The sequence below is a fragment of the Pecten maximus genome, chromosome 15, assembly GCF_902652985.1.
Source record: "Pecten maximus chromosome 15, xPecMax1.1, whole genome shotgun sequence".
Lineage (NCBI taxonomy): Eukaryota > Metazoa > Mollusca > Bivalvia > Pectinida > Pectinidae > Pecten > Pecten maximus.
The window spans coordinates 28144692-28168098 of record NC_047029.1 but is presented as its reverse complement, the minus strand read 5'-3'; the positions used below and the strand labels follow the sequence as shown (position 1 = coordinate 28168098).

Below are 23407 nucleotides of genomic sequence, written 5' to 3'. Positions count from 1 at the left end.
GTATACACTGCCTACTGTGTTGTGTATACACTGTCTATTGTGTTGTGTATACACTGTCTACTATGTTGTGTATACACTGTCTACTGTGTTGTGTATACACTGCCTACGGTGTTGTGTATACACTGTCTACTGTGTTATGTATACACTGCCTACTGTGTCCTGTATACACTGCCTACTGAGTTCTGTATGCACGGTCTACTGTGTTGTGTATACACTGCCTACTGTGTTGTGTATACACTGCCTACTGTGTTCTGTATACACTGTCTACTGTGTTGTGTATACACTGTCTACTGTGTTGTGTATACACTGTCTACTGTGTTGTGTATACACTGTCTACTGTGTTGTGTATACACTGTCTACTGTGTTGTGTATACACTGTCTACTGTGTTGTGTATACACTGCCTACTGTGTTGTGTATACACTGTCTACTGTGTTGTGTATACACTGTCTACTGTGTTCTGTATACACTCTACTGTGTTCTGTATACACTGTCTACTGTGTTGTGTATACACTGTCTACTGTGTTGTGTATACACTGTCTACTGTGTTGTGTATACACTGCCTACTGTGTTCTGTATACACTGTCTACTGTGTTATGTATACACTGCCTACTGTGTCCTGTATACACTGTCTACCGTGTTCTGTATACACCGCCTACTGTGTTGTGTATACACTGCCTACTGTGTTCTGTATACACTGTCTACTGTGTTGTGTATACACTGTCTACTGTGTTGTGTATACACTGTCTACTGTGTTGTGTATACACTCTACTGTGTTCTGTATACACTGTCTACTGTGTTGTGTATACACTCTACTGTGTTGTGTATACACTGCCTACTGTGTTGTGTATACACTGTCTACGGTGTTGTGTATACACTGCCTACTGTGTTGTGTATACACTGTCTACTGTGTTCTGTATACACTGCCTACTGTGTTCTGTATACACTGTCTACGGTGTTGGGTATACACTGCCTACTGTGTTGTGTACGCTGTCTACTGTGTTCTGTATACACTGCCTACTGTTTTCTGTATACACTGCCTACTGTGTTCTGTATACACTGCCTAGTGTGTTGTTTGTTTTGATCTCGATAATGTAAAAAAACATATTTGTGTGCATCACATTACTCTTCCAAGCTAGCTGCTACATTTTTGACGTCGTATACAATGCTTAAAAGCCTACTACGTTCACTTTAAAAGAAACAGAAACAACAAATCGGTCGTTTAAAAGAAATATATTTAATGAGTTCATATACAGAACAATGTAACAGTATGCATAATGAGAAGGGTTTCAAACCATGTACGTGTTATCAGTATAAGAGGTATGCTGCTCAGGTGGTGTAGGTGTCGCTGTTGTTCAGTTTATTGACAGGAATGGTATTCTGTTTCAATCTATCCGTTTTCTGAACACTTAAACTAAAGATATTTTTCATTTTCCTATTTGCACACACTTGTGTAAGCATTTAATAAATAAAACATGACAGAGAAACACACTCAATCCAACTAAACAGGAACACCAAGTCGAGAAAAAGGTTTTCCATTAGGCGAGGGATTCTTTAGATATATATATGTTGACAAAACTATTTTATAATCAACATCCCGTGCGGTCAAAATGCCCGGCAACTTCAGCAAACCTTTGCAGTCGGATCATGCTTACACGAGAACCTAGGATCCCCGTTGCACCTCGATCTGTTTTCAAATACCACCGCTACACCAGTATACTGCATGACGTGACAGTGAGGAATTTGACAGGTATTTTTTTTTATTTGGATTATTTAATTGCTGGTAGGGAGGACACCGCTATTTGTTAATGTAAACTGTAGCTGCCTTTTAGTGCCTGTTAGTGTTAAGTGCCTGTAGATGCCTGCAGGTGCCCGTTAATGCCTTTTAGTGTTAAGTGCCTGTAGATGCATATTACAATGTTATGGCGCAGGTGCCCGTAAGTGCCTTTAAGTGCCTACAAGATGACATCTTTCAGAATTAGAGATGTTATAATTTCTAAATGCACATGATACAAATTTTATGAAAAATTTGCAGAGCATGTAGACGTTTTAGATAAATGTTGTTTCACTACAAAATAAAAATAATTATTTTATGGATGTTTTTTCAATCCTGTGATAAATAAAGAACCTTATGTTTCACCTAAACTATTTCATTTTTGTATTTGTTAACCTAGATCTAAGTGTGTAGTTTGAATTATGCTTATCTACAAATTTAGACAATATCGACTGGTAATATACCAGACAAAATAAGTTAATTCGTACGTAAATGCTAAAATGAAATATTACACAAAACAAGCTAGGTTACATATTTACTAGGTGTTCCATTACTTAAAAACACTTAAAATTAAAATTGAATTCTTCTAAACCACCCCGTGTACTGCTGAAAAATCAACAACCGGTGGCTTCCTCACCTAATCCAGAAAACTCCTTAATTTTCTTTCTATTCATGACAACTCGTTTCTGTTGTTTAATTAGGAAAACTCATTTCTTCTAAACTAGTTTGTGTTATATTTCGGTGTCTTATTAATCCGGAACTACGTTGTTCGAAACCTATTGTATCCGGAAAAAAAAACATTGGTAGATTACAACAACAACAACGGTAAAAGATAAGCTAGTAATGCGTTATCATATTGCACTAGGCCGCCCAGCCTGCTGTTTGACGTTGGTCTTTTGTAGACTGTTTATCCGGGGACAGGTTTTACTTCGTTACATTTTATCTTATTTCAAAAATGTTTGATTTTTCAAACGAAAAAAAGAAACAGATAAAATAAAATAAATTGTTTCACTTTTCGAAATAAACGTTGATCAAATATTTAATTGTGTGTTCGGAGCAGGGCCCAATATCCGGATACACTTCTCTAGTAGTTCAGAAATCCCGATTGTCTCCCCTGTCATATGTGTGTGGTAAATTATACCAAAGTTATGATATCACAACCTTCATTTTTATATACAAAATACAGATAATAAAACAGGAGAAATGACAATATCTATTAAACATTGCAGACGATGTAAATTTTAGGAGGTCAAATGTCAAACTTCTCTCCTCGAAATGACTGCTACGAAAAGCAAACGTTTTTATCCAGGTATCCATGACAACACGACAGAATGACGAAAATCTGATATGTAGCGTGATGGTTTTTTGTTTGTGATCACCTGATCATCTTGAATGGTTTGGTCATTGTCGATGTTGTTTATCGTCGGCCTGTAAAAAGGGAAAATACAAATTTAATTACTTGGAGCATTTCGATCAATATCCTCCATATACATGTCAATATATTTTAATTCCCGCGCTAAGTGATTAAAACTCCATTTCTATGATAATGCTATTAATTCACTTCAGTGTTCATGATAAAGAAATAACAGAAATTAAGCAATATATTGCACTTTCTCATATTTCTGCTTATAATTGTGAACAACGTGTATAGTCAATATCTCCCAGGAGTCTTTGCGACTTATGGAGGCGACAGCAATGCACCATGGGAAAGCTTGGTGGACAACAACGCAGTATTTGCTTTTTAATGAAAAAGAGTTCCAATACATGTGATTTGTTCGGCATTTTGTTCACTTCTGTTACTTGTCCATCGTTTATGCATACACTTTAAATTTCCAATGTTCATAGAAAACTGATTCGGCTCACTTCAGACACTTTACATTAATGAATAACGAACTTTATTACAAAAAAGTGATACAATCAAGTCGTCAATGCTTAAAAAGGCATCGTCATATATATTCTTATTTATCCATTTATCATTAACCCATTTTGCGATTTTTTATGTACATCAGAGAATGCCCCCTCCCGAGAAACGTCCGTCATCTGAAAAAACCCACATTTTTCTCTCTTTTTAGAATTCTCCCTAATTTATTTTCGTATTTGAGATACATGTATTTAGAGCAGAAAGTAGTTAAACTTTCGCCTTTTGACAAAATGGCAGTTTCGAGCTCCTTTTATAATTCGTCTTGGGATGAGAAGTTTAGATAAGGGGATGGTTAAACTTTCGCCCTAAGTAAGGAGTGTTTGCTCTTTCAATCTTTGATTTTTACATTTATTAGGCGTTTTTTCTCTCACAAATTTTGTTTTGGCTTACCTCCATACTTATAACAGGGGTAGGGCACAAAGTTGCGGCCGCTCCTTCGGAGACAATACGATAGGTGGCGCCTCCTCTTGTCCACGCTGCCCGCGTCTGTGGGATTCTCATTGGTCTCTTCCGAAAATTTCTCAGGTGACTCTAAGACTTCTGTGTTAACCTTCCCTTTCATAATGAGCTAAAAAGGAGAGCGACAGAGACATGTTATCCGTTTACCTTAACTATTGTATATATATCACGTTTTAATAAATATTCCGGGATCATTATACTATTGTATTCATATATTACATAGGTGTATATGATATATGTATATGAACCGTAGATTGGGAACTTAAGTCGAGATCATGCGTTTGCAATCTGTCATTACACAACCTGATACGAAGTTCCATGTTCGTTTGGGATATACATGTACAAGGTTGCCACCTTGTCATATATAGTCTACTAACTCTTTAAGCACACACTTTTTCAAAGATGGAAAGTTCAATGAAATAATTTTACAAGGTTGAATAAACATGCGACATCCCTTTTCTGTTTTTATCTTAAAGTGACCTTTATTTTGTAAGTAGACGCATATCACAAAAAAAATCATATTAAAAATATTTGTTTGTTTTAATGTGTTGAGCTCAGCAATGAAAAGGGTGTAAAAGCAAACATGCCTGGCCCATTCTGGTGTTAATATGATGGACATGTCAATATATCTGTGACATGTAAATGTACCTGTGATATGTCAAAGTACATGGCATCTAATGTACCTGTGACATGTCAGTGTACCTGTGATATGTCAATATACCTGTGACATGTCAGTGAACCTGTGATATGTCAATGTACCTGTGATATATCAATGTATCTGTGACATGTAAATGTACCTGTGATATGTCAAAGTACACGTGACATGTCAATGTACCTGTGACATGTCAATGTACCTGTGATATGTCAATATACCTGTGACATGTCAGTGTACCTGTGATATGTCAATGTACCTGTGATATGTCAATGTACTTGTGACATGTCAATGTACCTGTGACATGTCAATGTACCTGTGACATATCAATGTACCTGTGATATGTCACTATACCTGTGACATGTCAGTGTACCTGTGATATGTCAATGTACCTGTGATATGTCAATGTACTTGTGACATGTCAATGTACCTGTGACATGTCAATGTACCTGTGATATATCAATGTACCTGCGATATGTCAATGTACACGGGGCATTTAATGTGCCTGTGACATGACACCCAGTAAAATCACACTACGAAACGGTCCTTGATTTGGCCTCATTCACGTAGCTATCGTCATTAAACGGCCTTATTGTGTTGATAGGACTTTAAGCAATACTAGATAACACCTTTACTGAAGAGTCTTTTAAAACATTAACGAGGTACTACATTTATTTGACAAATGACTTGCAAGTTTTCTCATTAAAAGGTTGATGCGACTTTTTTGCTCTTGGCGCTAGGGTAGCAACAAATACAATAGATAACAGTTTATTAACAGGGCGAGTTAGATAATCAATGTTAGGCCTTCAGGGTTCTGTTCTACCTGAGCGCTCTGATAGGTATTCTAACTCACTTCTTTTAAGGCGTTGTAGACAAGGTCTTGCATCATGTCGCCCAGTTCCCTTGTGTCCATGTACTTCGGTCTCTTCGCTTCGAGGTGTTCCTGCAATAACAAAATCACCACGGAGTGTTTTATCTATTAGCTAGTTTTCCTTTGTGATTTGTAAAAATTGTGATTGTTCTTTTTCCCACATGTGATTGAGTCTGTTGGTTTGGTGCTGTCACACGCTTTGTGCTTTGTTCAATTGCATAACGACCCTTTCATGTGGAGGATGATTAATTCCTGCAAGCTGTGTCCGATAGTATGGACAAATAATGTTTATTAAGAAATAATATCCAATGGAAAAGTTTTTAAAACAATTTCAATCTGAGAGTGACGTTAGATAATAAATAAATAATATATGTGTGCTTTAGAAGCTTAATACAAGAAAAAGACCAAAACAGTTCTGTTTCCCCCATTGCGACAACTGGGATATATATTGATATAATTCGATGATTTAGTTCTTAGCTGTCTGTCTGCATTTTCTTTGAGTGTTTTGTTTCCTGCCTTTGTTTCATCTTGGCATTCTATTGATATGAGCCTGGCCAAGACATTAACACCCTAAAATAAAGAAATAGTACAGCCAACGTTAAAGTGAAATGGTCCTGATTTAGTGCCCTATTACTCCAGTATGTATGGTTAATTGACCAAAATGATTGTTTCAACACATGTAAGAAATTAAATGAACAGTGTGCTTGATATTATGAAAATGAAAAAGACATTAGAAAAGGTTAGTTAGAAATATAAAGAGAGTTATTCCGAGTTTTGATATAATTACCAATTGTTTTGTTTGTTTGTTTTATTGTTTGTTCATGCGGGCAGAATGATTCGTCATTTTCGTTAATACAACATTTGAGGCTCTTGGCGGACCAGCAGATGTTAATACGGGCCTTGAAAGTCTTGTCATCGCTCGTTCAACGGCAACATAAAATCACCAGGTCCGTCACGATTTCATGAATTTAAAACTGCTATAAACGGAAACGGCCGAAACATCTCATTATTGCCGTTATTGAATTGACTGTGTGGCAAGTTGTTTGAGCCCGTGGCGCTGATGTTGTTACATGTTGAAACTAGCGTGTCTTAACAGGGCTGGTTAGACAGTCTGTTCCCGCTATAATTAGTCTAATGGTTAAAAATTAAGCCACAAATTAAACTCGTTATTCAAAGTCGTCGCATCATTTTCAACCCCCCTGTTGCACATTTCTGCTGGTTTAATTAAAACCAGATATATATCAAACCGTTCTACACAATTCCTCTATAAAGCACTTTTGGGGATATCGAAATGACTTGAATCTGTTGAATCAGCATTCACCCGCATAAAACAAACTTTGCGTTTTCCTCACCTGTATAATTCCTGGAAGTATGATTGCTTTCTTTCCAGTGAATTATTGCCTGTTTGTCTCCCTATCTAATGTCTGATATCGAAGTCTCATTATTTTTTCTTTTGCAACTCCTCTAGATGAACTTGATTACCACGATACCCTGTCAGAATTATGTTAGCCTTTCTTCTACGAGAAATTGATTATACCCAAGTTTCCTGGGAAATATATCTCTGTCGTTATTTCTTTGATTCGGAAATGAATGCAGATACAGGTGATTTAAATCCTTGATTACATGATCGATTCATCACACATGACGTATGGATTCAAATCAAACCTTTGACGTCTTTAGAGACATCTGAATAGCCGTGTGATTGATGTCCTCCTTTAACGCAGGCTTCGTGAAATGTTCCCTGTGGATGACATACGGGCATTAATATTATGCAAATCACGTGCCATCATACCGTTAGTTGGAAATCATGCAAATTGACGCTTATAACAAAGCTCAATTAATGTTTAATTATCACAATGACATAATTTTTTTTTTTTGAAATGGTTAATCTTGTTGCTTTTTTCACTTTGGATTCCGAAAAAAAATGTCTGGAATAATGCTTTGTTTACTGACAAGTTTAACATACTTGAGTAATGACACAGGTTAAACTGAAAATTAATGTATTCAAAATACATCTAAGCAAACGTGTCCAGTCGGAAATAACATAAATTGTATTTATTTTATAACAATTCCGTTATATAAGTTACAATAACCACGCTTGCTGTCCAAGTTGAAAGCGCGCGGGGGTTTTACTGTTTGAGAAAACCAAAGCAAATGGGGAAAACCCACGTGGTCGGCAGGCTTACCAATGACATCTCCTCAGTAAGTATCGTTACCAGTCGTGTATACTCGGAAATCATCGTTACCAATCATATCTAATCGTTGATTGCTTATTTATAATGTATATATTATTATATAATAATTATCATCTAATTTGAAATTGTCTATACCTATCATATCTAGTCAGTCATTTGAACCAATGATTATTAATACCAATATTAGCATTTTCTGAAAGCAGAAATCCAAACTGAATGTATGAAAGGTACGCTTCCTTTTTCTGATGGAATCAAGGTCATGCTATCTGATATAATTTTATTCAAAGAGGAGATCTATTATTTAATTCAAAGACGTCATTTCTGATTTACATTTGATAGATGTACTGCTTTACATGTAGTGTTGATATTATGATCCTTAAACGCTTGTACCTTTGATTCCCTATATGTCTCTAATAAAAGGACACAGTGATCTTTATGTGCAATGGCTGATCGTTATTTCATTGACAGAACTCACTGATGCTCAGAAAGATACAAGTATTGTGCAGGTACTGGTACAGCAGAATTGTAAATATTAATTATTTATAACGTCTACAACGTTAGAGGCCCTTTCTATGCGCCATTTGTACGGTATAATATTCCGATAAAGGTCTCTACAAAGCGTAGTGAAAACCAATATAGCTGTGTCATTTTATGTTATATCACAAAGTGAAAAGCGGGATAGGAGAGTTAATAAAGGGACGTCACTCTGCTGTTAAAAAGGGTTGTCGGAACGTTAATATAGGTGGCACTACTGCTGTTTGATGATGGAGGTCACATGTCTGAGAGGGCCATACGTATCTGGCCAACTATTGTACAGTGTAGCCATTTATCATCACGAAGCAAGTGACGAAGGTTTTAGAAATGCCAATAAATGAAATAGATCTAACTGAAAAGTAAATAAATAAATAAACAAATAAATAAAAGCATTGTGTATACAAAAGAAGATTTGGTTTTGTTTTGTTTTATTTTGTTTAACGTCCTATTAACAACCAGGGTCATTTATGGACGTGCCATGTTTTGGAGGTGGAGGAAAGCCGGAGTACTCGGAGAAAAACCACCGGCCTACGGTCAGTACCAAGCAACAGCACCAAATGGGTTTCGGACTCGCCCAGAGGTGGAAGTCTAGTGATTAAGTGTCGAGACACCTTAACCACTCGGCCACCGCACCTCCTTACAAAAGAATGAAACACGGAATAAAAAGATAAAGAACCCGTTATATCTTATTATGATATTGCATGTAATTTCCAAGATATATTAGTTTAAACATATTTTTATTGAAAAATTCAATAGGAATTGGACACAAGTTATTCAACTTATATATCGTCCTTTTCCATATACAAGTATGAAATGATATATACTATGGCAGCAATTATAATGAATGATGATGACATATATACGTATATATAAAAGAAACACAACATTAATTATTATAGGTGACAAGAAATAATACACTTGACATACCAGTACCCATAATTTATATAGAAAGTAAGCTTTCCATTACATGGCGTTTTGTATACATATTATAAGATATATACTACAATTATGTAGCTGAAGATATAAATACACTGTACTATAAGTCATGAAAATTAAACCACTACAGAAAACGTTCAGTATTTTTTATGTATTCTTGGACTATTAAACGTATATTTTCATTATCTTTGTCCCTTAGGTCATCAGATCGATTAAGTATCAACTTCAAATCAATGTTAACATTGTGTACTGATACTTTTCTCAAAAGAATTGCACGTTGGTTATTAAATTGATTACACTCGAAAAAGTAATGAAGTGCGTTTTCAACAGGAAAGGAACAATTGCAAAATGGATACAGAATTATATTAACTTTATAGAGGTCACCATTTAATGCACTACAACCATGTCGGAGTCTTGTATGCATAACATCAAGTTTTCTGTTTCTTATGGTCAGTCTAGTTATAGGTTTTTTCGGTTTAATTTTTTGTTTAAATTTTGACACAGTTTCTGAAGACCGTATTGAAATGTCTGAAGAATTCCAAAAATTCACAGTACTAGGAAGGAATGATTTTTCAAATAATGTAAGGCGACATCTAGGTGGTATATAATTTTTATTATTTCTTAAGTTATAATTAATATTTTCGTTAACTCTGTTTGGCAAAATGTCATTTAAGTAAGACGGAGCCAAATTATGGTGCATTTTATAAAATAATAACAATTTCTTTTGTTTCCGTCTTTCAGATAGTGGTTCCCACCCAGTTTCTAAGTATAGAGATTGCCGACTTGCGAAAGAAGTTAAACCTGTAACTATTCTTGCCGCTTCTAATTGAATTTTCTCTAATTTTCCCGAATCTGTATTGTTACATCCATCCCATACTTCACTCGCATATTCCAAAAGAGGTCTTATGAATACAATATATAATTTTGATAATGTTTCCTTATTTAAAGTAAATTTCAATTTGCGTAGAACCGATAGATGTCGCGAAGCCGAAATAGTGATATTTGAAATATATATATCTAAATTGATTTAAGCCTATCCCTCAGAGAAATTAGGTCAATTACGACGTAATACAGATTGTTTAAATCAGTTAAACAGTTACATTGTTTGGTGATTGTACAAAAGACACACAAACCATAAACATCTTTCGATACACACTGATAATTGGGACAGTAGAGCCAAACCGATTTCAACTTCATCATAAAGCTGTTTGTCAAGGAGGCGAGGATGAACCCTTGATAGAGCAGGCAAAGAATATACTTACCGTATCACATATAATATTGAAAGATGTGACTGACTATTGGGCCATTGACATGACCGAGGGTGACACGGGTCACTGGAGAACCCCAGAGTGTGCCCGACACCACACTATGGGTCTTGATAATCGTGGAATATTATTAAGACCCACCCCACGCAGGAACAAAACTTTCTAGGGTACATGTTGATAGTTAGAAGCACCTAACTGCAATTTATCTTCTATCCCCATTTTAGCATTTTGGATATTTATCTTTTCATTTCTTCCCATTTCTGTATATTTTTCTATAGCTGACGCGAGGACATAAATTATGTTCAAACAAATTGACTGATGTGCAAAATCTGGTGTATGCTCGAACAATGTACTTAAATTGTTAAGTAATGAAAAATAAACTAGAATATATCGTTAGACATATCTACAGATTAAGTGATGAGAATATGTACTTACTTATCCCTACACCACTAGACATATCTACAGATTAATGAATGAGAATATGTACTTACTTATCCCTACACCACTAGACATATATACAGATTAATGAATGAGAATATGTACTTACTTATCCCTACACCACTAGACATATATACAGATTAATGAATGAGAATATGTACTTACTTATCCCTACACCACTAAACATATATACAGATTAAGTGATGAGAATATGTACTTACTTATCCCTACCTATCGGCATATCCTACAAAGATAATTCAATTATCCTTATTCTCTAATAAATATGGTGTCTGATCTTAACCCCAGGTGATTCTGGCATGCCGTTACGGTTTATAACTAACATAGGCACGTCATCCTGTCTTATCTCCGGAGGAGGATGTTTTATATTAATTGGGAAGTATTTGAGTGTCCCTGTCGTTCTTATATATTCTTATTGAAATATTCACTGGCTTTCCTTCTGAATTCCAACTCTTGATCTCTGATATCCCAGAAGGAATATACAGTTGAATGATGTACGTTGCATCACTGACATGTCTTAGAAGGACTTAACAGCTTTGCGATGCAATTTTGGCAGATTCCGTCCCTTTAACTAATATTTTATTATCTTTATATTTGTGTAAGTTTTGCACAAATTCCTAGCGTTACTGACGAGAGTCTAGAACAGCTGTATGGTGTTCCTATCGTAATGGCAAGTTCTAGAAGGACGACACTGTTTTGTTATGTCTCTAGCATCATTGACGAATTTCAGAAGAACGGAAGAGCTGTGTTGTGTCTCTAACATCATTGACGAATTTCAGAAGAATGTAACAGCTATGTTGTGTCTCTAGCATCATTGACGAGTTCTAGAAGAACGGAACAGCTGTTTTGTGTCTCTAGCATCATTGACGAGTTCTAAAGAACGGAAGAGCTGTGTGGTGTCTCTAGCATCATTGACGAGTTCTGTTCTAGAGAAACGGAAGAGCTGTGTGGCGTCTCTAGCATCATTGACGATTTCCAGAAGAACGGAACAGCTGTTTTGTTTCTCTAGCATCATTGACGATTTCCAGAAGAACGGAACAACTGTTTTGTGTCTCTAGCATCGTTGACGATTTCCAGAAGAACGGAACAGCTGTGTTGTGCAATCTTGTTCCTTGTTGTGTCTATGTTTTTTCTACTATAAGTCTCATACTCAAAGAATCTTTCCATGATAAACTATGCAAAGTCGTTCCAACAGTTTTACATCTAATATTTATATCGGTTATTTTGTCATATCTTAACTAAAACAGTGTTTAACGGGTCTTCCTCTTTTCGTATGCATAACAACATATTACTGTATTTTTCATTTCGATGATTTTCCGTAACTAATTCTGACAACACTTAACGTTCGACCAATCAGAGACAAGAAAATGGCGGCAATTTTGTCGTTTAAAAAGATGATTGTCTTTTAATTATATCGCTAACCTTAAAATATCGATAATTTGTTTATGTAGTATTTAGGACGTTGTTACATACAGGTGTTATATGTAATTTTATACGATTCTAGAAAGTTCTTTGTACAAATAGTCGAATTTAAGAACACGTAAAAAGTATAGGTTATAGCTACATGGGCATTTTTTCAGAGTTGATCTGAAAATTGGGATAGGCTTCAGATATAGCAATACACGAACCTATACCGTAAAAATGTTCTATAAACATATACCTCGGTTGATGATGTTGAACAATGCCACACGGAGATATCTGAATGAAGTCACGTGGTGTGAGTAACGATATCTGGTGATAAGCGATAACATGCATTCCTGATTTGAACTGATAAAAGTTATTTACACAAATCGGCTACGATCATTTTTAATTTTCGTAATTAAGGGAAAGTCTTGGTTTATTATAAATTTTCAAAACATATCACGCCCGATAATATGTTCCAAGTTATTTCATTATGTCAGATGATTTGTATACTTAGTAACCATCAAAGGGTAGTCGTTGGTATTGACAACTGTCCGTGAGTCGCAATTGTACATGTGAGTATGATAGCAAGCCAAGTTTTTATTTATTCGCGGAGCAATGTTGATCCAGCGTTTTACCAAAATGTATAAGATATCTTATCTTACATGTTTATACGATATCTTATTTAAAGTTTATAAGATATCTCATATGTTTATGAAATATCTTATCTTGTATGTTTATAAGATATCTTATCTTATATGTTTATAAGACATCTTATTTAAGTTTATAAGATATCTTATATAATATATATCTCATAAAAGATATGAGATATCTTATATATCATATAAAATATCTTATATCATTTATGAGATATCTTATATATCATATAAGATATCTTAAAAAGAAAGGTAGGTATATAAGATATCTCATTTATTATATAAGATATATTATAAAGTATATAAGATATATTATAAATTTTATAAGATATCTTATATAATTTGGTAAAATCCTGGATCACCATGGCTTCCACCATGCTCTTACTACCTTGTACTCGATTCCATTCTCCCATAACGTAAACATATGCAATGGAATTATGAAAATGACGAAAAATACCAAAATGAAATATATCGAATATTAATCTTAGTATGAATTATTTTCTTGCTGTCAATATTAAATTTGAATTTAGTGACAATATGTTCCAGAAATGTTGACATGTCTTGGTAAACAAACTGTATCCCGACATTCGCCGTGCATATTTTGATTTACGTAATATGAGATCGAATTTACCGACAGCTACCAAGAACAAATAATTCAGACAGTTGCATTGTCCTTGAATATAACGGTAGATATACAGGTAATAGGTGAAATAACTAAACAATCGTATATATACTCCTGAACTTAACATCAAGAACACTGCATTCTTCTCTAGAACAAGTCCATATATTCATCTTTACTTACAACGTAACCATAAGAGACAGTTTGTACAAGGCACCTGTATGACAAGCGATTATGCTAATTTTTATATTTTGAAATTCCATTCCCCATGAGTAATATTCCTACTTTTCGATAATCAAAGCCTTGTTCCATATATCATGATTTCCGTAGATTTTCATGGTTCGCATCATAAGAATTATTCTATTTATTACGTTTAGATATGTTTTTTTCCCGTTTAATTTGTCCTCATTTTGTCTTTTTTATTTAAAAATATGTTGTTGTTATCAATTCTGGAAAATGTGTGACTGAGAGTTGACAATAACCTACAATAGCATTGTTTTTTTTCTAATTGTGCAGGAGAGTCGGAACAGAGGGCATGCCATATTGTTTGGGATATTTACCCGAGATTCCTGACTATCTAAACACATGAAGAGGCAAGCATGATTTGTTGATGAAAGAATATTTACCCAATTCTTCGCTGTCTGCAAATTGATGCAGGCATGGTTTGATGGTGGAACAATATGTGCCTAGTTCTTGGCTGTCTAGAGGTATTGAAAGGACGGGCATGATTTGTTTGGGGTCAATATTACCAGTGTTCTTGACTGTCTACAGGTATTGAGAGGGCGGGCATGATTCGTTGTTAGCCAATATTTACCTGTGTTTATTGACTGCTTAGAGGTATTGAGAGGGTGGACATGACTTGTTGTTAGCCAGTATTTACCTGTGTTTATTGACAGTCTAGGGGTATTGAGAGGGCGGGCATGATTTGTTTGGGGTCAATATTTACCAGTGTTCTTGACAGTCTAGAGGTATTGGGAGGGTGGGCATGATTTGTTGGTGACTAATATTTACATGTGTTTATTGACTGTCTAGAGGTATTGAGGGGGCGGGCATGACTTGTTTGGGGTCATTATTTACCAGTGTTCTTGACTGTCTAGAGGTATTGGGAGGGCGGGCATGACTTGTTGTTAGCCAATATTTACCTGTGTTTCTTGACTGTCTAGAGGTATTGGGAGGGCGGGCATGATTTGTTGTTAGCCAATATTTACCTGTGTTTATTGACTGTCTAGAGGTATTGAGAGGGCGGGCTTGATTTGTTTGGGGTCAATATTTACCAGTGTTCTTGACAGTCTAGAGGTATTAGGAGGGCGGGCATGATTTGTTGGTGACTAATATTTACATGTGTTTATTGACTGCTTAGAGGTATTGAGAGGGCGGGCATGATTTGTTGTTAGCCAATATTTACCAGTGTTCTTGACTGTCTAGAGGTATTGAAAGGACGGGCATGATTTGTTTGGGGTCAATATTACCAGTGTTCTTGACTGTCTAGAGGTATTGAGAGGGCGGGCATGATTCGTTGTTAGCCAATATTTACCTGTGTTTATTGACTGCTTAGAGGTATTGAGAGGGTGGACATGACTTGTTGTTAGCCAGTATTTACCTGTGTTTATTGACAGTCTAGGGGTATTGAGAGGGCGGGCATGATTTGTTTGGGGTCAATATTTACCAGTGTTCTTGACTGTCTAGAGGTATTGAGATGGCGGGCATGATTTGTTTGGGGTCAATATTTACCAGTGTTCTTGACAGTCTAGAGGTATTGGGAGGGTGGGCATGATTTGTTGGTGACTAATATTTACATGTGTTTATTGACTGTCTAGAGGTATTGAGAGGGCGGGCATGACTTGTTTGGGGTCATTATTTACCAGTGTTCTTGACTGTCTAGAGGTATTGGGAGGGCGGGCATGACTTGTTGTTAGCCAATATTTACCTGTGTTTCTTGACTGTCTAGAGGTATTGGGAGGGCGGGCATGATTTGTTGTTAGCCAATATTTACCTGTGTTTATTGACTGTCTAGAGGTATTGAGAGGGCGGGCTTGATTTGTTTGGGGTCAATATTTACCAGTGTTCTTGACAGTCTAGAGGTATTGGGAGGGCGGGCATGATTTGTTGGTGACTAATATTTACATGTGTTTATTGACTGCTTAGAGGTATTGAGAGGGCGGGCATGATTTGTTGTTAGCCAATATTTACCAGTGTTCTTGACTGTCTAGAGGTATTGAGAGGGCGGGCATGACTTGTTGTTAGCCAGTATTTACCTGTGTTTATTGACAATCTAGAGGTATTGGTAGGGCGGTCATGATTTGTTGGTGACTAATATTTACATGTGTTTCTCGACTGTCCAGAGGTATTGAGAGGGCGGGTATGATTTGTTGTTAGCCAATATTTACCTGTGTTTCTTGACTGTCTAGAGGTATTGAGAGGGCGGGCATGATGAGTAGAAGGGACAGGAACATACTGAGGACCGCTGTCAAGTTGATATCCATGGCTGTAACATAAATTTGTAATAATAATTGACATATTATGGTTAGTTTAAAAGATACAGATACATATACATTGTTGAAATAAAGATCGTAAGTTAAAGCTGATTTTGAGATTCTGTTTACCGTATACCAAGTAATTTCTCTTCTGAAACAGCATTTTTGAAAAAAGTTGAGCCTAACAAAAATATTTGTTTTTAAATATAGCAATATTGCATGTAGCCTGCCATATCTTCATGTTAAAATGGAGTTAAACGAATTTCGTTCATTACCAGTATGGATGTTAAAAATGTTAATCCCTATAAGGCATGCACGGAAATTGTCTGCTAAATCATAAAATATTTTTATGATGATACAATACGATATAGTAACCAGGCACATTCTCGTTAATTCATCGGCCGACGAAATAAATCCCTATCCTTAAGAGGACATATGTATTATATACCACAGATGTTCATCTGTAATATGGAACCATTGTTTCATCGAATGTTGCTGACTAATTCTGGCCCGTACAAAAGAATGAGATCTGCGTTCATCTCGTGCACAAGAATGGGATCTGCGTTCAACCCGAAATATTTATATTTCCACTTAATTCAGACTCGATGAACCTACCACAGTTAACTCGAGTCATTTTTCAATGAACTATATCAAGTCCGGCGTAGGAATACATTTCTCGAGCTTGGACTATATTTTTTAATTCCTTTTCAAAAGTGATCATATTTATATGAAATAAATTCCATTAAAAATCATATTTGTTTTAATTCGTTATCAAGTTTGTTCATGAAAGAAATCCTGAAAGTAATAACCATATGTAGACGAAGAGTGATGACGTACATTTCGGTAAGTTCCGTGGTAGACTTGCACAAGTCCCTATTTGTCAAGGACAAAATATTATACAAAAATATCAAAAAATATAAATATAAGGATTGAATAAAGTGATGTTGAGGTGTATGGGGGTATAAACCTCAATAGGTCTTGAGACAAATTTATTATGAACTGCTTCGCAGTTCATTGAATTTGTCTCAAGACCTATTGAGGTTTATACCCCCATACACCTCAACATAACTTTATTCAATCCTTAAATATCTTTAAACTGATCGCTTTAATAATGAAATATCAGTTTGATAGAAAAAAAAACGCTAACATTGAAAATAACATCTCCCTTGAAGTCTTTTCGAACTTCCTTCTATTTAATGAAAAATAAAATGTGAATTCATATATCTGATTTATAAGTAGAAAGTGTCCTAGAAACGCTTGAAAAACAGCCATAGACACATGACATTATAAAATGTGTTCGAGAGACGCTTGTCGATCAGACATAAAGAATGTTTCCTAGATATGGCACGAATGGATACATGCAGTACATGTTTGTTTGCATAGCTGCATGTACATGTATAGCTATAGAAACTGTCATAGAAACGCTTGACGAGTAAGCACGGACACATAAAATGGATGCAAAGCTATAAAAGTCGTCATAGAAACGCTTAAACACTGACAATGCAACCGTTGTAGAAAATTTACGCATAAAATAATTGATATCTTGGCAAATGTGATTTTGGACCACAATAAAAATGATAAATAAACAAATAAAAACAATAATCATTAAACGTTATTATTAACAATTTTGGTGTTTTGTGTTTACCTTTGAACGGAAACACTGGTAGCATTCAATTTTATGTCGACCTATGTAAATATGGTAATGACTATAGCTTGCAAATTGTTGATGTAATCAAATGTTTTATTCCCACACGGAATTCGATACTGAATACAAACAGAGATGTGAATATGGATTGGATGCTTTCGATTTAATTATTGAAGACCGTTTCTGTTTTCTAGAATCTAATTTTACACGGCCGATTCCAGGAAAACTGTTACATGATAGTCAATATATGACACTCAGAAGGCTATCAGGTAAGTTTTTTGTAACAATATATACAGAACATGAATTGAACTATCGTTTTATGGCGTTTATGGTGATATGAACGCTATGAGATACAGATATTTCATTGTATATAATGTTACACAGGGTTGAAGTAAACGTTAATTGGACATTGCCAGAAAGATTTCAGCGAAAGTAATGGAATGTTCCAAAATAATCGCAATTTTCGAGTACTCATAGTTTACATATATAGCAGCGCATGCGCATCCACGAGCATGCCTGTAACAACCTTCTTTGTTTCGTAATAAAGGTTGCTTCTTTCGTCTGGTTGACCAAAGTCGTGAATAAGACCCGGATGAAGTAGACAAATTACAATTGCAAAGCAGCTTTGAATACTTATGAACTGAAATAGAATCTTATTTATTTCTTTAGAAAAAGTACTATGTAACGGGTGAAACGGATATGGAAACGTTATGGCCAACACAAGTCATAAACACCTTTACCGAAACTGCTATTGACATAATACTGTTATCTGATTGGTTAGAATTCGCAACAATATGGTATAACCTTGACACTTCTTTATTGCAATGCAAGTTCCCAATCAATGTTTGATGCCTCTCTGTGTTACTTGTTAGAGAAACACCATAAAATTCTGTTAATATGCCACGTGCTATTAAAACCGCGTGCCAATAAACGTGTGCGTAGATATGTTACACAATGAAAAGTAGCATTGTTACAAAAAGAATAAAATTCGATCTGTAGGCGATACATTGTTTATCAAAACGAGGCTATTTATGTGCCGGAAGTTCCTGGTAGCGAGTATAAAGCTATTATACTGGTGATGCTGTGTGACCATATGAATCCATTTGATGATGTTTCATTGAGTCATGAATGCAATATTGACAGCTTATCTGCAAACCAACATGATACATAACATCAAAATTATCGAACACACTGGAATGGCATAATTTTTCATCGCTTCAGATCAGAATAGGATTTGCTTTTAAAATCAATATTCGGAAGACATATTGATCAATTTTTTTTCAAACATCGAGTAGATTATCAAATAAATATTTAAACAATCTGATCAACAATTTTCATTGAACATAGAGTAGGCTATCACGCAAATCTGTAGAAATACTATAATGTATTTCGGAACTTATTCTAAAGAAGTTAACATTAATGACAAGCGAAAACAACCTTTTACCATTGTTTTAAATGGGTCAGAACTAAATTGTGGTGATTCTATTTAAGCATAGATGATTTTTAAATTTCAACTTTAATTTGCTAGACGGAAGTTAATAATTGGCAAACTGCTATATTTCTGTTCGGGAAGTCTCTTCATCATTGGACGCGTTGTGGATATTTCTTATGACTAATATGTAATGTACCATTGGTGCTACAAAGCGACAACAGCTTAACATAGGCCTATTTGCTATATCACCAAGTATACATCATATGCTCTTTGGTCATGAATATTTCATCGGTTATATTTGCCTTCTGCGGGTGCGATCATTTAGTTTCGTTTGAAAAAATCGATGGTGTAGCCATTGGAACTTCTATGTGTCGGAAACCCGGTGGATACGTGTATATGTCTCTCTGAATATTGTCATGGGTGACTAATTTAGAAAATTACAATATAAACAGACAATTCATCGGGGAAACATATTTTTCTCGACAAAATAATGAAATTCATAACGAACAAACACTTTCAGGAAATATTTTGATGTACTGTGTTTCTGTTTCAATATATAAAACTGGAGGAGTGTATTATTTACATGTACAGCCAGGTAAACTCGTGTTCAGAGAATGAACCAGTATATCGATCTATACTTAATTTAGATATTGGAATCGTAGTCCGTCGAATATACTTCTTGTATCGGAATCCAACGTCAATATGTAAAAACAAAACCAGACAATTTATATGTACAGTCATAAAAAAACCTCTCTAGACCGGAAAAGCTGACATTTGAAGCTTAGAACCCTCACAAATAGACATTAAATTAAGAAAAGGCTAATTTAAAACTGTCGATTTTAAAACATCAATCGATAAATAAAAAATAAGTAAGTATGTATGTATATAAAAAATGTATCAAGTCAAAATACCGGTAAATCTTTGTCGAACTAAACAGATATCCAGGATTAAAATCAACGCGGTCTTTTTCAACACCATTCGAGGATGATTCAATCAAAGATTTATCAGGTTATGGAAGTATATTGTTACGTCATCACTTATCACATATTGTTCCGTCTACAATTACTAGGGTCATATGAAGTCAGTGTCCAAAGATGATGTGTTACATTAAATTATCACATTTTACTGACAGCGACCAAATAATACCCGGGCTACCGACATTGAATGGACTATTAACACTAACACAAAACATAGATGCGTGCGCATATGTCGGTCTGAACTTCCGGTGTTCGCATACTCGTAGACGTACTAGTATGATAAAATGGTCACACAATAAAACATCCGGTACACCAATAGCGTTAATGGGATGTGAGAGCGCGTGTCATGTTGCGCGTGACTTACACATATCAACACTGGCATATATAGGTACTCCTGGCATTTACTTACATATGGAAATGAAATTGACAAGGTACGGAGTAAGATAATTATTTGAAACTGATTGACCTTTCCGGAACCTAATCCTTTATTTGGCCACATCCTGTAGATATTGTACGTGCTATATACGTATAAATATGTCAATATTCCCCAGTCATCAATATTTGCCCCTGGGTATGACTTACTCTTATAAAGGATTCTGACATGCTGTCGCCGATGACAAACTATTGATATATTTTACAATGAGTTTCCATTAGTTACGCAATCGCATTGGCATCAACGCCAGCACGCATTCGGCACACAAGAATACCTCTAGCTCGAAATTCCTCTGGCCCTGACACCATGTCTGGTGTAGGGAGCGCGCTAATATATACTATATGATACTATATCCAACATACACATAATGTATCCTTTTCGACTCATACTTATATCTCTTATCCTCCACATCCTACACATACTTAAGAATAAGATATCTTTCACGATACATACTTAGAATATCTTACTAGACACACACTTTAGGATGTTTTACAAGAGACATGGGTAGGAAACTGTAGTCTGTAAGTGTAGTTTTGATATAACAACCACTGCCTATTTCGAGTCCCTATATTGCAGTGTTTTGGTTATAAGACAAAGCAATACCATACCATACCATACCATACCCATACCATACCATACCATACCTAATATATTTACATTATCATGTCAAATCAAGGATATATACCAGGATAAAGACAATTTAGTGTGAAACAGTCGAAGAACAGCTTCACAAATTTTTATAGGGTTAACAAAATCAATACGGATAGGTCACCAGTCTGAACAAAGCACACGAAAAAAGCCATATTGGCACTTGTCTCGTCGGGCAGTTGGATTCCACGTGGCCATAACTCTTCTGAACCAAAATATAAGACAATCGTGTGTATTCACACGAAAGAGAAGAACTGACCTGGAATAATAGCGTGGAAAAAGAAAGAAAAGTTCCGTTTTATATGACCTTGGTTCATACGGGAACGATCAATTTCCAAACAAAGGGACACAGAACGGTAGACATTGTTGTCACTATTTTAAAGATTATTGTCCTCGGCCTTGTGGTTTCTTAAACTATGTCACGAAGTGTGTGGATATACCTGGACGACTGGTTTGCCCGTTGTAAGTATAATGTGACCGGCCGGAGTGTCCTGCTGGGTGTCTTCGGCAGTATGCTTCAGTGAGGTAGCACTATAAATCGGCAAAACTTCGAGGCTATCGCAGGGAGACTTAACACGAACATACCGCCGCCTCCCAAAACACATACGCACTAAACACACGCATGCATGTCTCAAGCACGATAGGTCATCCTTAAATTACCTTAGCTTTTGATATGACGTAAAACAACAATAAATCAAACCAAAGTGCTGATATACATATGTATATAACATAGTAACACAAATGAGGAAAGAAGACAACTGTATGACTTGTGTTTTGACCGGGTCTCGAACCCACGATCTATGGCACCCAATCGCCAGGCCAGAAATACCAGCATCTTATACCATTGCGCCACATCCACGTTCTTAAAAAGATGCAAATTGTACACATGTTAGATATATTCAACACTATACAATTACGATAGGAACTATATAAATTACAACCTGTCATGGATTTAATGACGGTTCGATGGTTGCACTCTGTCACCTTCATCAGACAAGACGTGAAGCATGTGTTCACTGAGGTGTGAAGTATACGAGGTATTGTTATCAAATCGTCATCGTTGTTAATCTAAGGTTTTTCTAGTTATGAAGTAATTATATATTTCAAATAATTTTTTTGAATTTAACGATATCAGGGATGTAATCGCATTGCGTTTTACTATTCTTTCCATGACGATTGGCTGGCTGAAAGGACAGCATTAGGACATTCTTTACCTCCAAACGTGGAATCTAAGTTTGGGAATCGTCCTTAAATTCTGTAACGTTCCTTACGGGAAAATAAGTTAAGGGATTAAGTTAAGGAACAATAATGTAATTTGGGCCCCATGATCCTAATGTGATACAGGATCTGGGTTTTTGTTTTCGTTTTCGTATGAAGTTTCATGGGATCTCAAGACATTAAGTATGTATGAAATATATGTCATTGGATTAATCGCTTAAACATAATGTTAGTAAGTAAACGTTTCCTATACGCGTGTACTGCCTAATTATGTGGGACAATTCAATGTTCCGTAAATGGGAATTCCAAAGGTGTCCACCTTCCTTTACAGCACGCGCAAGGGACATTGAAGAGGCTAATATACCCTAATTGGATCACGTGGGATCTTATCTGTATCTCGTGTTTTCTTCCTCCTCCTCTCTTTCATGTCTGCTCTTTCGGTCTCTGATTTCCTGCTTTTATTCCCTCTGCGTATCAGGGCTGTTGCTCATATGACCTTACTGTTGTCTCCTTGACACCTGCCCTCATATTAATCCGGTTGTCTCCTTGACACCTGTCCTCATATTACTCTGGTTGTTTGTATCTCTTTACCAACCATCCTTATATGATCCTTACTGTTGATGCCTCCTTGACACCTGTCTTCATATGACCTTACTGTTTATGGTTCCTTGACACCCATCCTCATATGATCCGTGCTGTTGGCGTCTCCTTGACAACCATCCTTAAATTATCCTTGCCGATGGTACCTCCATGACAACATCCCAATGACCTTGCTCCAGGCAATTTAAACTGATAAAAACCGTCAAATGTTCAACATTGAGCATTCCTACTGTAATACAGGCA

At 35.8% G+C, this 23407-nt stretch overlaps 1 protein-coding gene across 1 annotated transcript in view; it reads right to left on the bottom strand.

Annotated features, from left to right (window-relative positions):
• Positions 1-1215: 1215 nt before the first annotated feature.
• Positions 1216-23407, bottom strand: part of LOC117343712 — a 34138-nt gene continuing 11946 nt past the window's right edge. The window contains exons 2-5 of the mRNA XM_033906180.1: positions 16125-16222; positions 5658-5747; positions 4084-4261; positions 1216-3200 (exon numbers count right to left, since the gene is read on the bottom strand). Coding sequence (XP_033762071.1) covers positions 3190-3200; positions 4084-4261; positions 5658-5747; positions 16125-16220 — 375 coding nt within the window. The 5' untranslated portion in view covers positions 16221-16222 and the 3' untranslated portion in view covers positions 1216-3189. The remainder of the gene's footprint in view (positions 3201-4083; positions 4262-5657; positions 5748-16124; positions 16223-23407) is intronic.